Source organism: Felis catus, chromosome E1, assembly GCF_018350175.1.
Source record: "Felis catus isolate Fca126 chromosome E1, F.catus_Fca126_mat1.0, whole genome shotgun sequence".
Classification (NCBI taxonomy): domain Eukaryota; kingdom Metazoa; phylum Chordata; class Mammalia; order Carnivora; family Felidae; genus Felis; species Felis catus.
Window position 1 is genome coordinate 22,844,941 of NC_058381.1, and position 14,740 is coordinate 22,859,680.

The following is a 14,740-nucleotide window of genomic DNA, read 5'->3' on the forward strand; positions in this document are numbered from 1 at the left end:
AGGGAGATGGCGCTGGCGAGAGCCTTTGTTCCCCGCCAAACAGCTCTGTCCTCCCGGGGCTCAGCAACTCTCCCTCCCTTTGTCCTCCAGCCTTCCCGCTTTCCGAGCAGAGCTGTTCACTTATGACCTCCCAGATGTTAAGTCCCGCTTGCTGTTGGAACACACTCTGTCTGGCCCCTCCGCTTTTGCCAGCCAGACTCGGGGGCTCTGCTTGGCCGGCAGGCCGCCCCTCCGCCCCGGCTCCCTCCCGCCAGTCCGTGCAGCACGCACCGCCTCTCCGCCCTTCCTACCCTCGTCCATGGGCCTCTCGTCTGCGCTTGGCTCCAGAGACTCCATTCTGCTAGTCTTCTGGTGGTTTTCTGGGTTAGTTAGGCAGGTGTAGGTGGAATCTAAGTGATCAGCAGGACACGCGGTGAGCCCAGCGTCCTCCTACGCCACCATCTCAATAAATTTTTAAAAAGCTAAACGGGGGGGGCGCCTGGGTGGCTCAGTTCGTTAAGCGTCTGACTTCGGCTCAGGTCATGATCTCGCAGTCCGTGAGCTCAAGCCCCACGTCGGGCTCTGTGATGGCAGCTCAGAGCTTGGAGCCTGTTTCAGATTCTGTGTCTCCCTCTCTCTGACCCTCCCCCGTTCATGCTCTGTCTCTCTCTGTCTCAAAAATAAATAAACGTTAAAAAAAAAATTTAAAGCTAAACAGGATCCACCAGGGAGCTGGCCTAAGGCTGGCCTGGAGGGCTGGCAGCCATGTGGGAGAAAAGAGTGTATCCAAAGAAAGTCGGGGGAGGGAGAGTGGGGGAGAAGGAATAGGCTTCCCCTGGGAACATCAGCTGCTGTGACACCCCAAAATCAAAATATACAGTGCTCCCACCAAGAGAGAAATTCATTTCTCACTCACCTCATTTCTTGCTTCCATTTGGATCTGCTGGCTTGCTTCTAAGCAATGACTTGGGATCCAGGCTTCTTCGACCATTGAGAACTAGCCCCCCAACTGAAAAAGAACTGTCTCCCTCTCTGCCACTCTGGGAGTGGTCTCCATTTGAACAGGGAGTGAGCCTCTGGGAAAGGCACCTGTGGTACTCCGCCATGGTGGCCTGAAGTGACACGTATCACTTCCTCTCACATTCCATCACGAGCACTGGCTTATGGCCACATCGGTGGGGAATATAGCTGCTTCCAATCACCACTGTGCCCCACGAGAGGGGACTGCAGTGACTATCTCTGCCATACTCTTGCCTCTGAGGACCTCTGCCCCAGCTTCAGTGAGATGCGGGTCATAACCTGGGCAGCTGTGACCGACCTTAGACCCCTTTCAGAGCTCTACCTCTAGGAAACCTGACCCGACAAAATACCCTTAAATTTGACCAACTGGATTTTACTGTGGAGCAGACGGTGGGGGGGCCAGTGAGCTCTGAGACATGTCAGGGCTCTGAGGCCCAGGAGGCTCTTCTGGCTTTAGGGCCCTTGGGAAGCTCATCCTTCACCCATTGAATGGTACAGCAGCTCTTGCTCTGTCCCCTGCCCTTGCCAAGCCCCTGTACCTTCCGGAACTGCAAAGCCATTTTATGGCAGACCCCGAAGGCCCATCTGTTGTGGGAGAAACATTCCAGGCTTCCCCAAAGGGAAGTGAAACACGACTCTTTGGGCAACACCTACCATCCAGGAGCCTGTGCCCTTTCCCCTGATGTGGATAGCCAAGTGCAAACAGAGATGGTGGCACACGCTCTATGGGGGAATCCCTTAGTCTCTTTAACCTTTTAGCTGGAGGAGTTTATAGCCCCTTTCTCCAGTTAATCAGAGAAGACTTCCTGGGGGAGGTGGCATGGGTGAGGTGCTCAAAGGAAAGCTCCAAAGGATCTTAGGTCAGAGAACACGGCTTCCAATGCCTCTTTCCCTCTTCACGCTGGCAGGTGGGGGCGTTTTTTTCGTTTTTTCTCTGAGCCCTGTACCTGCCTCCCACAGGTACAGGAGAGGTTCCTGGCCGATGGGAATGACCGGCTGAAGCTGGTGGTGCTGCTCTGTGGAGAGGACGATGAGAAGGTGCAGAACGCGGCCGCAGGGGCGCTGGCCATGCTGACAGCAGCACATAAGAAACTGTGCCTCAAGATGACCCAAGTGGTGAGAGCGGGCCCTGGGGGTGGAAAGGGGACTGTCTTGTGTGGTCCTCTATGGGGAGGCCGGCCTCTGTGGTAACACTTCCCAGGCCCCTGGGTACCTGTTCCTACGACCTAAGAAGGAGCGTCTATACCGTCTGGCCCCCTACCTCCACGGCTGGGACTCCCGGGTGTGCTAACTCAGGTCCCTCCCACTGTACCTTCACCCACTGCCTTTGGTGGTGCTTACAGCTCATTAGTTCAGAATGATGACGAGGATGGCCACAACACTAACTACTGTGGGGGAGCCCCCGAGCTCCCCGAGAGGAGCATGGATGTGGTTGGGGTGCCACAGGGAGCTGGCGGTTGGGCAAAGAGATGGCAGATTCTCTCACGTGAACGCGGTGATCAGATCCTTCGGTGGGACTGTGGCCATCTCAGCAAAGTGGTATAAACACAGCTGCGGACCCGGCCACGCAAGGTGCAGATGTCTTTAGCCCACCAAACAACCTAGTTTGTAGACGTCATCTCCACTGAAGGCAAAAGCTGTAAACGTCTTGGTTCAAATGTACTCAAGTCTGCTTTAAAGGAAGGCTCTTTTAGACAGTTTGTGGTGGTGGTGGTGGTGTGTGTGTGTGTGCGTGCGTGTGTTCCACAGGCGCTTATGCTGCCTGGCACCAGGGAAGGGTCTCTCAGCTGGATGGAGCTCATCCTGGTTGGTCCTTGGGCTTTAGCATTTCCCTGTAAAGCAAGTTTCTCAGAACTGAGAGGTGTGTGAGTCACCTGGAGGGCTGGTCAAAACGCTTTCCCTAGATATTCTGCATCAGTAGATGAGAGATGGGGTGCCTCCAGCCTGAGGACCACACTTGGAAACCGCTGCCCCGAGGTGGCCTCTGCTGGAGTCACTGGTCACACAACATCTGTCAACAGGCTCCCACAGGGTGCTCTGCGACTCGCCCGCTTACCGTGCTGCAGACACTCCTCTAAATGTTTACATCGATTAAGTTGTTCCATCCTTCCAACAGCCCTGTGTGGTGGATATGGTTATTATTATCCCCATTTACCGGTGAGTGCAGAAAAGTAACCCACTCAAGATCACATCGCCGGGTAGTTGGGAAGGGATTGGAATCCTTCAAGATTGCTGACCCTCTCCCGGCCACTTCTTCCTTCCGAAATCTTGGCTTCATTTCTGTGCCCGGGGAGCACTGGCACCGGACCTGTTATCAGTTACCCATCAGCATTCAACCTTCCCCCTGAACTCTACCGCAGCTAGCTGAATTTTCCTTTCCTTTCCCTGTGGTGCGCTCGGTGCAGAGTTTACCAAAATCTGCTTAGAAGCCGAAGAGCCAATAATTAGTCTGTCCTTTCCCCCTGTGCCTGTCTCCCCATCTGTGAGTGGTGCCTGTGGGAAGCTGCCCCCATTGACAAACGGAGGGTGAGGTAATAAGTATACGAGGAAGCAAAGGGGAAATCCTTGGACTACTGCATAAAATCATAATCCCCATCCACGCCTCCTTGTTGAGCACTTTACTGTGCTCCGGCCACCATGCTAAGCAATTTCTTGCACCATATCACTGCATCAGAACAATGTGAAGAAGTAGGTATATTATATGACAGAGGGGCTCTCGAGACTTGGAGAGGTTCAGAACTTACCTAAGGTCACATTTGGTTAAGGGGTTGAGCTGGGACCTGAACATTGATCTCTCTGACTCCAAGACCCATACCAATAAGTCTCCTACTCTGCTGCTCATGTGTGTCTGTTGAATGTTGTAAAGTCAAGCCTCCTGGTTCTATGCTTAGCTCCAACTCTGTCTTCTGGGCCGATCAGAATGGTCTGGAGTCCTGTCTTCCCCACGCACAGTAGTTGGGTTGCTTCACAACCAGGAATGGAGGAGAGAGATAGAGGAGGGATGGTGGAGTGCAAGCCCAGGGCATGCCTGGTGGTCATATCTCTAAGGGCACTGGGTTAGCAAGGGGTGCCTGGGTGGCTCAGTTGGGTTAAGCATCCAACTTCAGCTCAGGTCATGATCTTACAGTTCATGGGTTCAAACCCTGCGTTGGGCTTTGTGCTGACGGCTCAGAGCCTGGAGCTTGTTTCAGATTCTTGCGTCTCCCTCTCTCTCTGCGCCTCACCTGCTCACTCTCTCCTTCAAAAATAAATAAACATATATAAAAAAAGAAAATATTGCATTCTTAGCAACTATAAGAATATTTGTGGTAAGTTATGCATTGTTCTGAAAAAATTAAGAAGCCTATGTAATGACCTGATTCATGCAAATATGAGCCAGAGGAGAAAAGCAGACAAAAACCAAAATTTATGCCTGGGTGGCTCAGTCAGTTGAGCGTCCAACTTCAGCTCATGTCATGATCTCATAGCTCGTGAGTTCGAGCCCCACATCGTGGTCCGTGCTGACAGCTCGGAGCCTGGAGCCTGCTTCGGATTCTGTGTCTCCCTCTCTCTCTGTCCCTAACCCACTCACATTCTGTTTCTGCCTCTCTCAAAAATGAATAAACATTAAAAAAAAAAATAAGAGCACCTGGGTTGGCAAGAAGCAGTCATTGCCCATGTGCTCAAGGCTAGAATTCTCCTTTCTGAACACTCTCCATCCTCATTCTAATTAGGCATGCAGGGGGCTTGTCCCTTTGCTTCTCAGATGCTTAAGAAAATAAATGAATGGGTGGATGTTCATTCTCTACTATTCCCAGATGTGTGACCATAGCTAAGTTACTTCCACTTCCTAGACCTCAGTTCCCCCACTTATAAAATGAAATGGATTGGACTATGGATTAGTTTTCTAATTCTTGCCCTGGCTCTGGTAAGGAGATGGGCATCAGCCACCTAGTCCCGAGGGGCTCAGATAGGCATAAACTGAGTCCCAACAGATAACCAGACATGTGCTTGTCCTTTCAGAGCCCAGAATCTGGGCCTTACCAGCGCCTTCGGTTCATCTTGTCCCAAATATCCAGTCTCTGTGCCTCCACTGATTCCTCCAATCCTTCTTTATCCACAACTCCCCTCCAGACAACTCAGTGGTTGGAGATCCTCCAGCGGCTTTGCCTGCACGACCGGCTGTCAGTCCAACACCGGGGCCTGGTCATTGCCTACAACCTGCTGGCAGCAGATGCTGAGCTGGCCAAGAAGCTGGTGGAGAGTGAACTGCTGGAGATCCTGACTGTAGTGGGCAAACAAGAGCCAGACGAGAAGAGGGCAGAAGTGGTTCAGACAGCCCGGGAATGTCTCATCAAGTGCATGGATTATGGCTTCATTAAACCAGTGTCTTAGACAGGGGCCCACAGGGCTGCTAGGGCTGGTTCTGTACTATGAAGAGTCCTAAGCTGAGAACTCCTGGGGTGTCAGTTCAGCTAGGGATCATAGCAGTGACAATGAAGTCTCCATATAAAAGAAAAGACTTGACTGTTTCTTGAGTTGTCAGTCTTCCTCTTTTCCCTAGGAAAGTTTGGATGTTTCACTGGCTGTCTTGCTCCCTGTCTTTTACATCTGTCATGTTCCAAAAATTCCTAGAATGATTTTCATCAGTGATTGGGAAGACAAGTTGGATAATTCTTTCTGTACCCATTCCCAAAGCCAGGATAATGGGCTGAATTCTTTGTATTTTGGAAAATGGATTGTGTGGTAAGGTAGGACCTAATGGGTGTGTGAATATAAAGGTTTAGTGCTGATCTATCTGGAAGTTGAGCTGTGCTGGTTTTCATAGCCTGTCTCGCATATGTTTGAGTAAGACTGCCTAGAATTGCATGTTTTAGCTGCAGTGCCCAGCCCCATGCCCAGTCCCATCACTCAGCTGTGATGGAAATACAGTTTATGTTCAACAGCCTGATATGCATTTTTGCAATTTGCTTGGGAAAACCATCCCAGCAAGATGGGCATAATGAGTACAAATAAGATAAACTCAGAGTACTTTAAGAAAAGAAAGTTGATTGGCTCGTATAGCTTGTTTATCTAGGAAAAGTTTGACATTGTTAGATCCAGGGTTTAAATGTTGTCACCAACATTACTTTCTGTGTGGGTATCTTTCTCTCTCTCTCATACTCCCCCCCACCCATATCTTGGCTTTGATTTCCTCTGGGTTGACCTTATCTTCTGGCAGGCTCTCTCCATGTGGTAGGAAAGATATTCCCAGAAGCTCCAGACTTACATAGTTATTATAGTTCCTAATTATGGGAGAGAAGAGAGAGGATCATTCTCAATGACCCAGCAAAACTCCCAGGGATGACTCTAATATGTCTAGCGTGCATCACATTTCCATTTATTGCATTAACAGAATAGAGAAGAAAAATGATATGGTTATCTGAATAGATGCAGGAAAAACATTTGATAAAATTAAACAATTTGTGATAAAAGTTTTCAATAAACTAAAAGTAGGAGGCTTCCTTAATCGGACAAAGATCACAGAAACTCTACAGCCAGTGTCCTAGCTCATGATCTCCCTGAGATGAATGAGACAATACTTGCTATTACCAATTTTATTCAACCTTGTGCTGGAGGTTTTAACTAGGGTGATAAAGCAAAAAAGGGAAATAAAAAGCATAAAGATTGAACAATCACGAAATAGAACTTTCAACTTACTCACAGCAGGATTATACATGAATGCAACCTGAAAATATCTACAGGTAAGCTTTTAGAAATAATAAATTAATTTAGATACAAGGTCAATTTACAAAAGTCAATTGTGTTTCTGAATACCTGTACCAAGCAATGAGAAAATTGAAATTTAAAAGACAGTGCAATTTATAATAACATAAAACACATCATGGGGCTCCCAGTTGGCTCAGTCAGTTAAGCATCCGACTTCAGCTGAGCTCATGATCTCACCGTTTGTGGGTTCGAGCCCCACATCAGACTCTGTGCTGACAGCTCACAGCCTGGAGCCTGCTTCAGATTCTCTCTCTCTCTCTCTCTCTCTCTCTGCCCCTCCCCCACTCATGCTCTGTCCCTCTCTCTCAAAAATAAATAAACATTAAAAAAACCCAACATATCAGATGCCTAGGAATGAATCATGGGAAAGATTTTGAAGGACTCTGTGCAGAAAACTTTAAAGTATTATTGAGAGAAAAAATGAAAGTCAACCTATGAGAGATATTACCATGATTATAGATTAGATGACTCAACATTATAGAGATGCAAATTCTCCCCAAATTGATATATATATATATATATATATATATATATATATATATTCTGTGAAATACCAATCAAAGTTTGAGTCTTTTGGGGAATGGAGACTGATAAATTGTTTTAAAAACATATATACTTACACACACACACACACACACACACACACACACACAGAGTTAAGAATAGTAATGATTATCTTGAAGAAGAATAAAGTTGGAGCCAACTACTTGAACAGTTACTTCATAAAAGAGGCCAATACATATATAGTAAGATGCTCAATCTTACCAGACATCAGGCAAATGGAAAATGAAATTATTATGAGAAACCACAGTAGACACATCACAATGGCTAATATTTAAAACACTGACAGGGGTGCCTGGGTGGCGCAGTCGGTTAAGCGTCCGACTTCAGCCAGGTCACGATCTCGCGGTCCGTGAGTTCGAGCCCCGCGTCGGGCTCTGGGCTGACGGCTCAGAGCCTGGAGCCTGTTTCCGATTCTGTGTCTCCCTCTCTCTCTGCCCCTCCCCCGTTCATGCTCTGTCTCTCTCTATCCCAAAAATAAATAAAAAAAAAAACGTTGAAAGAAAAAATTAAAACACTGACAGGGACACCTGACTAGCTCAATCAGAAGAGCATGCAACTCTTGATTTCTAGGTTGTGGGTTCAAGTCCCACCTTGGGTGTAGAGATTACTTAAATAAATAAATAAACAAACTTTTAAAAATGTGCAACAACAACCACCAGCAAAATCAAGCACCGGTGAAACTGTGGAGTAACTGGAACTCTTATCCATTGTGGGTGGGCATGCAAATTGCTACAGCCACTTAGGAAAATGGCATTTGACAGTATCCTCTAAAAGCACAAGCACAGTCAGCATCTCCTAAGTACGCAGCCAACAGAAATATGTGCACCAAGAAAACATGTATAGCCATGAGATAACACTTTTCATCATAGTCCCTTAAGTGTAAGTAACCCCAGTGTCCACAGAAAATGGATACATTGGCATACACCAATGCACACCAATGTAAGTGTACTTACAAAAGTGCAAAGAACAAAACTATTGCTGCCTACAATGTGATGGTAACTGACATAATACTCAGTGAAAGAAGCTGGACCTCCCAGAGTCTACTGTATAGGACATAATATGGGTTTAGAACCAGGCAAAACTACCCTACCATCTTAAAAAGTCAATTTAGTGTTTACTTGTAGGGAGAAAGGAGTGGCTAGGGAGGGGGTGTGGCACAGAGAGTCTCTGGGTGTGTCCCAGGTCTGGGTGGGTGTGTCCCAGGTCTGGGATGTTCGCTTTCAGCAACCTTATTTGTGCATTTTTCTGTATAACGCTGTGTTTTTAAAGACTTTAAAAAAAGTGAATAATGTATTTCTGTTAGAGCGAGGATTACATAAAATAATGGATCCAAAGCACCTGGTTCTTTGTATATGAATAGTCAGTATTAATTAATTAATTCCCGTCCTTTAGTCTGTTTGATAGTCCCTGCTCCTTATGGGCCAGTTGGAGTGTGATACCAGGATGAGCTCCCTCATTCGTGGATCTCTACTTCCACAGGTCACTTGCGGGGAATGGGGACATGGTTCCCATTTGCAAATCCTCCCAAGGAATGGCGGCCGTCTGTCCCCAGTGTGTTTAGGCAACGTAAGGGTTCTGGTCAGGAAAGCGGGCGGTGGTGAAATGGAGAAAGTTCTGTACACCGAGGTTCCGAGGCAGATTGGCCCGAGGGCGCCTGTGAGAGCAGCAGCTGGAGCCAGGGTTGGATTAAACCGCTCAGGAACCCCCACTATGTGTGTAGTCCCCAGGACACGCGGGTTCAATCATCTCTCCACTCGGCCTGCTCTGGAGCCCCTCGTCTTCTTGGGCATGTTGGAGTCCGGGCAGGGCGCGTGGCGCGGAACCTGGAACCACGCTAGTGCCCGGAGAATACGAGCTCGACTTTGTTTTCCCTGAACCCCAACACCAGCGCCTTTCACCATCGATAGCCAAATCCTAGCTCTCCTATGCTTTAAGAATGTCAGCAATACGACAAAAAGGGGAAGGGTGTCCGTTTGCAGAATCAGAGGCGTGATTTCCTACCTCCTTCTCCCCCACGTCGCCCACACTCACTCCCTTCCCGGGGCAGGCGACAGGGCGCAAACATCTGGGCAAGTCAAATAGGAACCCACCTGCTGAAGCATCCTCTGGGGGTGGGGGCGCAGGAGCCGGAGCGGGGAGGCCACTCGGGTCCACCCGCCATAGCCACCTGTTGTCCTTCCAGGCGCGGATGCCCGCATCGGGCAGATGCTGTTGTAGCTCGGTGCCCCCACCTCCGTGCCACCCTAGCCCGGCGGCGTGCCCCAGGAATACAAGGAGCGGACACAGGCGGGGGGAGGCTGGAGGCACGCTGGTGCCTCCTCGGAGACGCCTACGCGGTGGGAGGCGAGGGGGTAGGGAGGTTCTTCCAGCAGCTTGGCTCAGGTCCTCAAAGCCTCGCTTCTCCCCATCCCTCAGGGGTCTGGTCCGCTCCCGATCACCGTCAGCAGGACGCTGACCATTGCAGCGGGCGCTGGCCCGCGCGCTGCTCTCCGGGCCCGGCGTGGTCGCTTCTCGGCTCCAGCCTCTGCAGAGACTTCCCTAGAAAGACGAGCGTGGCGGTCTCAAGGCCGGGTGACGTGGGCTGCGGGCGGGTGGGGCGGGTGGAGAGGGAGCGAAGCCAGACGTCACCACCTGCGCGCACGGGGAAGCACAGAGCACACAGAAAGGAGGGGTCTCTGGGGCGCTAGAGAGGCAGTGGCAGCCTAGTGTGACAGCGAAGGCCCCTTTGCACGGACAGGTCCAAGGACGCTCAGTCGGACGCGAGTCTCCAGAGTTCCTGGACGTCCCTCTTCCCCCAGGTTCTGAGAGCAGGCAGAGGCGTGGAGAGGGAGTTCCCAAGGCACCAGCTGTGGTGCAGACATGCGGATAGCTTACACAGTACTCTCCTTTACGATTGAACAATCTATAAAGGGGACACAGAAAGGGAAACGCCCCAGTACAGTAAAACACTAAGCCACAAAGAGGCGAAGACGTCTATCACCTCCCTTGTCTATAGGGTTCTGCCAATAGACTGACCTTTGGGGTTCCAAGATGGGTGGGCTGCTTCCCTCTCGATATTGAAGTCCAAACCGGAAGCCATGGAAATACCAAGGTAATCGATTTCCTCATAGCCAGTACATTCTTTCATAAAATGTGAAAGATTTCAGAGGCAACAGCCACACCATAAGCCAAGATTCTGGGATCCAAGTGAGGTAGTTGAGCCTTGGGTCTCCAGTACAAGCAGGTTCCTGAGATTATTTTACAAAGCGTTGTGTTTCCAATGATTGCCTTTGATCCACCGTCTTGAAAGCATGTGCGCAGCGAGGGAGCTGGGTTAGCTCATAGAGCCTGTGTATCCAAACCCAAAGATCAAGGAGACTGCTGTGGGTACAGTCCCAGAGGTTGAGGCCTTCCTGAAAAAAGACTTCCTTGGCCCTCTATTTGTGGTGGGTGTGGGAGCTCGAAAGGAATCCCCTAGGGCAGAGGAAAAGTGGGCTAAGGCTGTCCCTTGGAGTCTGGGAAGGGAAACTGCTGCCCAGCATCGTCTTTAGGATTGATTGGACCGTTCAGAGGGAGTTGGTAGCTGTTTAAAAAAAAAAAAAAAAAAAAAAAAGACAGGGATGCCTGGGTGACTCAGTCGGCTAGGCGTCCTACGTCGGCTCAGGTCATGATGTTGGGGTTCGGGGGTTCGAGCCCCACGTTGGGCTCTGTGCTGACAGCTCAGAGTCTGGAGCCTGCTTCAGATTCTGTGTCTCCCTCTCTCTCTCTCTGCCCCTCCCCTGCTTGTGCTCTGTCTCTCTCTCTCTCTCTCAAAAAAAAAAAAAAAAACATTAAAAAAACAAAACAAAACAGGCACCCGGGTGGCTCAGCTGTTCAAACTTCTGACTCTTGATTTCTGCTGAGATCTCACAGGTTCCTGAGCCCCTCATTGGGCTCTGCACTGACCACACGTGGAGCCTGCTAGGGATTGTCACTTTATCTCCCCCTTTTCCCCCCTCACACTCTCTCTCTCTCAAAATAAATAAATAAACTTAAAAAAAAAAAAAAAAGCTTGTGGTACAGACCCCAGGACACCTATGCACCCACCCCAAAAGCATAGTTCCTGTGACATTCTGCCTTCCACTAAGTTTGGGGATTTCACACCAACAAATCTAAAGAATTGTTAGGTTCCTGTTTTTGTCTTTAAGTTTGTTTATTTATTTTGAGAGAGAGCAAGCGCGCAGAGGAGGGGCAGAGAGAAAGAGAAACCCAAGCAGGCTCGAACCATCAGCACAGACCCACAAACCATGAGATGGGTCAGGGTGGAGGGGGGGTGGTGAAATCAAGAGTAGGAAGCTCAAGGGACTGAGCCACCTGGAGGTCCCAGGTTCTTATGAAAGCCTCTGGCTGTAATGTAGATGGCAGTAGTTGGTGGATGAGTCATAACCCATGTGGTAGCCACATGGCCACCAGTGACGATGAAGTTACTGCAGCACGGTTTTTTTACTCTCCGTACAAGGAAGTATAAATACTCTTACACAAATACTCAGCACAAGGGGAACAGCACCCTGGAGTTTCTTGAGGGTGGAGCGTTCCCAGCACTCGAAGGTCAGCCCCCTGGCGTGACAGCAGTTCCTGGGTAAGAAGTGTTAATTTAAAGGAAACACAAACTCCCAAACTCAAGAAACTAAGCAGAAGCCTAGGTTATTATCGCCCGGAGTGGCGTGTGGGAGAACAGAGAAAAGCTCTTCTTCCTTCTTCCGTCTTGAAAAAGCAACTTTGTAAGTGTCCAGCGCTGCCAGGAAAACAGGTGTGGCTACCAATGTTATCACAGCTGTCCATCATTGAGTTACACAACACAGCAGGATAGCAGACTTTCTAGCAGTTAGCCATTTACTTGATTTACTTTCAACCGACCTGGCACAGTCTCCAAGTCCAGGTGTTTAAACAATTCTCCTTTGCCAGAAAGGGCATTTGGAAAGACAGCTTTACCCAGCTGAGTCATACCTGGTTTTCTGCAGCTTTTAAAAATTTTTAAAAATGTTTATATAAGAGAGAGAGAGAGAGAGCGCGCACGCGAGCGCGCAAGAGTGGGGAAGGGCAGAGAGAAGGAGGCAAAGAATCTGCAGCAGGCTCCAGGCTCTGAGCTGCCAGCACAGAGCCTGACGCCGGGCTTGAACCCACGAACCTGAGATCGTGACCTGGGCCGAAGTCCCAACGCTCAACTGACTGAGCCACCCAGGCGCCCCTCTGCAGCTTTTATAAAGGGATATTATCTACTGGATTCCACTCCTGAAATCATCATTGCAGTATATGCTAACTAACTTGGATGTAAATGAAAATAAATAAATAAATAAATACTTTAAATTGCTTTGTGTTTTAAAAGAGCATATTTTTATCTCTGAATTTCAAAAGGCTCTATACTTTTAATAAGTCTCAAATGTATCTAATACATATTAACCATAAGCCATATGTGAAAATGTATTGTTCTGTAGGCATGTATTAGATATATATTAAAAAGAAAATGTCTTTATTTTTTAATCTAGTCAAACAAGTTAAAATGCCTGCGCCTCTACATTCATCATCATCTTAAAGAAAATCTTCTTGTAGGATTGACTTTTAGTTATGTAAGTTTGAGGTAGTAACTTTTGAAAAAAGAACATGTTTCTCTACCATCATTATAAATGAGTTAAAGATGCTCTGGATTAACAGAAGGAAGAGATAGCACAAGCAAGTGGGAGTTTTATTTTTATTTTTTTAATGTTTATTTATTTATTTTTGAGAGACAGTGAGAGAGAGAGAGAGAGAGAGCACAGGCAGGGGGAGGGGCAGAGAGAGAGGGAGACATAGAATCCAAAGCAGGCTCCAGGCTCTGAGCTGTCAGCATAGAGCCTGACGTGAGGCTTGAACTCACGAACCTCGAGATCATGACCTGAGCCAAAGTTGGACACTTAACCAACTGAACCACCCAGGCCCCCAATTTTTTTTTTTTAAGGGACATTTTCTGCTTATTCACTGACTGTAATTTTCAGGGCCAAGCACTGCAGTTTGACTGGTTGCTTTGGAAAGAAACAAATGCCCAATCCAAGAAACTAAAAACCTAGAATATGCAAGAAGTTCAGAATGGCATTATTATTATTGGGACTGTTGAGTGTGTGGCCTTTTACATTCAAGAATATGGGACTAGGGGCACCTGGGTGGCTCAGTTAGTTAAGTGTCAAACTCTTGGTCTCAGCTCAGGTCACGGTCTCACAGTTGGTGAGTTCGAGCCCTGTATCGGGCTCTGTGCTGACAACACAGAGTGTGCCTGGGATTCTCTCTCTGCCCCTTCCCTGCTCACTCACTCTCTCCCTCTCAAAATAAATAAACTTTAAAAAATTTAAAAAAAAAAGAATATGGGACTATAAAACATATTACATAGAGACCCAGTTTATATGGAAAAAAGCGCTCCATAATAGCAGACAACACGTTTCCTACTACTTTCCAGATAATTATATTATAATAAGAATGCTTATGAATTTAAAAAATCAGAGTTACTGTAGACGCACACAGCTAGTTGGTCAAATAGTTCTATGAGGCTTGGTTTAAAATTAGCTGTTTCCTGCCCCACCCCTCTTCCTGCTGCCCAAAGGCGACCACTTCAATATTTCTTTTGTATATACCTCTGTTTCCAAATTGTGCAGTTTTCGGCTTCATATAGATATTATCTATTTGCTTCTGAAAGATTTAGTTCAATTACACTCCCTCCCTAGCTTCCTGTCCCCACCTCCTGCCAATATGGTTTCTATCACCATTTGAGGTTAGAAGAATATTCAGTGTTTACCTTGTTATGAATTCTCTATTCACAGCTGGGCTAGGTGATATACTGAGTCTATTTTATTTCCTGTACAATTTTCTGCTTTGCTTGGAATTTACCATCATTTTGCTTTTTGTTTGTCTAGTTTTCTACACATGTAACACTAATTTATCTCCAAATCCTCTGCCTCAAGTGAGGAAACATTTTGGTCTTGTTGTTAATCATGTGAAATGTAAATACATTAAGTATACCATCAATAAACATCAATTCAAATTTCATGTCTTCAGGACATATTGCCCTTGGATCCTGACTGGGGGCTTTCTAGGGCCACCGCTCAGCTGTCATCCTGGGCTCTCCCTTCCCCTGTGTCCCCTGTTGTGTTTTGTTTTTTTCTTTTTGCTTTCCCCCAGAGTTAGATCCTCGTATTCCCGATGGAACTGCTTGCAGGAGTATATTGTGGGAACAGTATACTGTTCAGGGCAATGAATGCTTGGGGCACCAAAGTTTCCCTGCTCCACCGTGAACATGGCACAGGGTTTTATAACGACCTGTTATGAGGATTGGTGTAGCTTCCCTCTTTTCCGAGGCTAGATATTGGCAGCAGCGGGCTGGTTGTCTTGCATAGATATTTTTCGGCCCTGAAGAATGATTAGTAAAGATGATGTATGTCTTTTG

At 47.8% G+C, this 14,740-nt stretch overlaps 1 protein-coding gene across 3 annotated transcripts in view; it reads left to right on the plus strand.

The window, feature by feature from the left end:
- The window catches only part of UNC45B (unc-45 myosin chaperone B), a 35,367-nt gene extending 29,592 nt beyond the window's left edge, over positions 1-5,775 (plus strand). For all 3 annotated transcript variants that reach the window (XM_019817521.3, XM_003996567.6, XM_006940091.5), the window contains exons 19-20: positions 1,960-2,115; positions 5,113-5,775. In XM_019817521.3, coding sequence (XP_019673080.1) covers positions 1,960-2,115; positions 5,113-5,373 — 417 coding nt within the window. In that variant the 3' untranslated portion in view covers positions 5,374-5,775. The remainder of the gene's footprint in view (positions 1-1,959; positions 2,116-5,112) is intronic.
- The last annotated feature ends 8,965 nt before the right edge of the window (positions 5,776-14,740 follow it).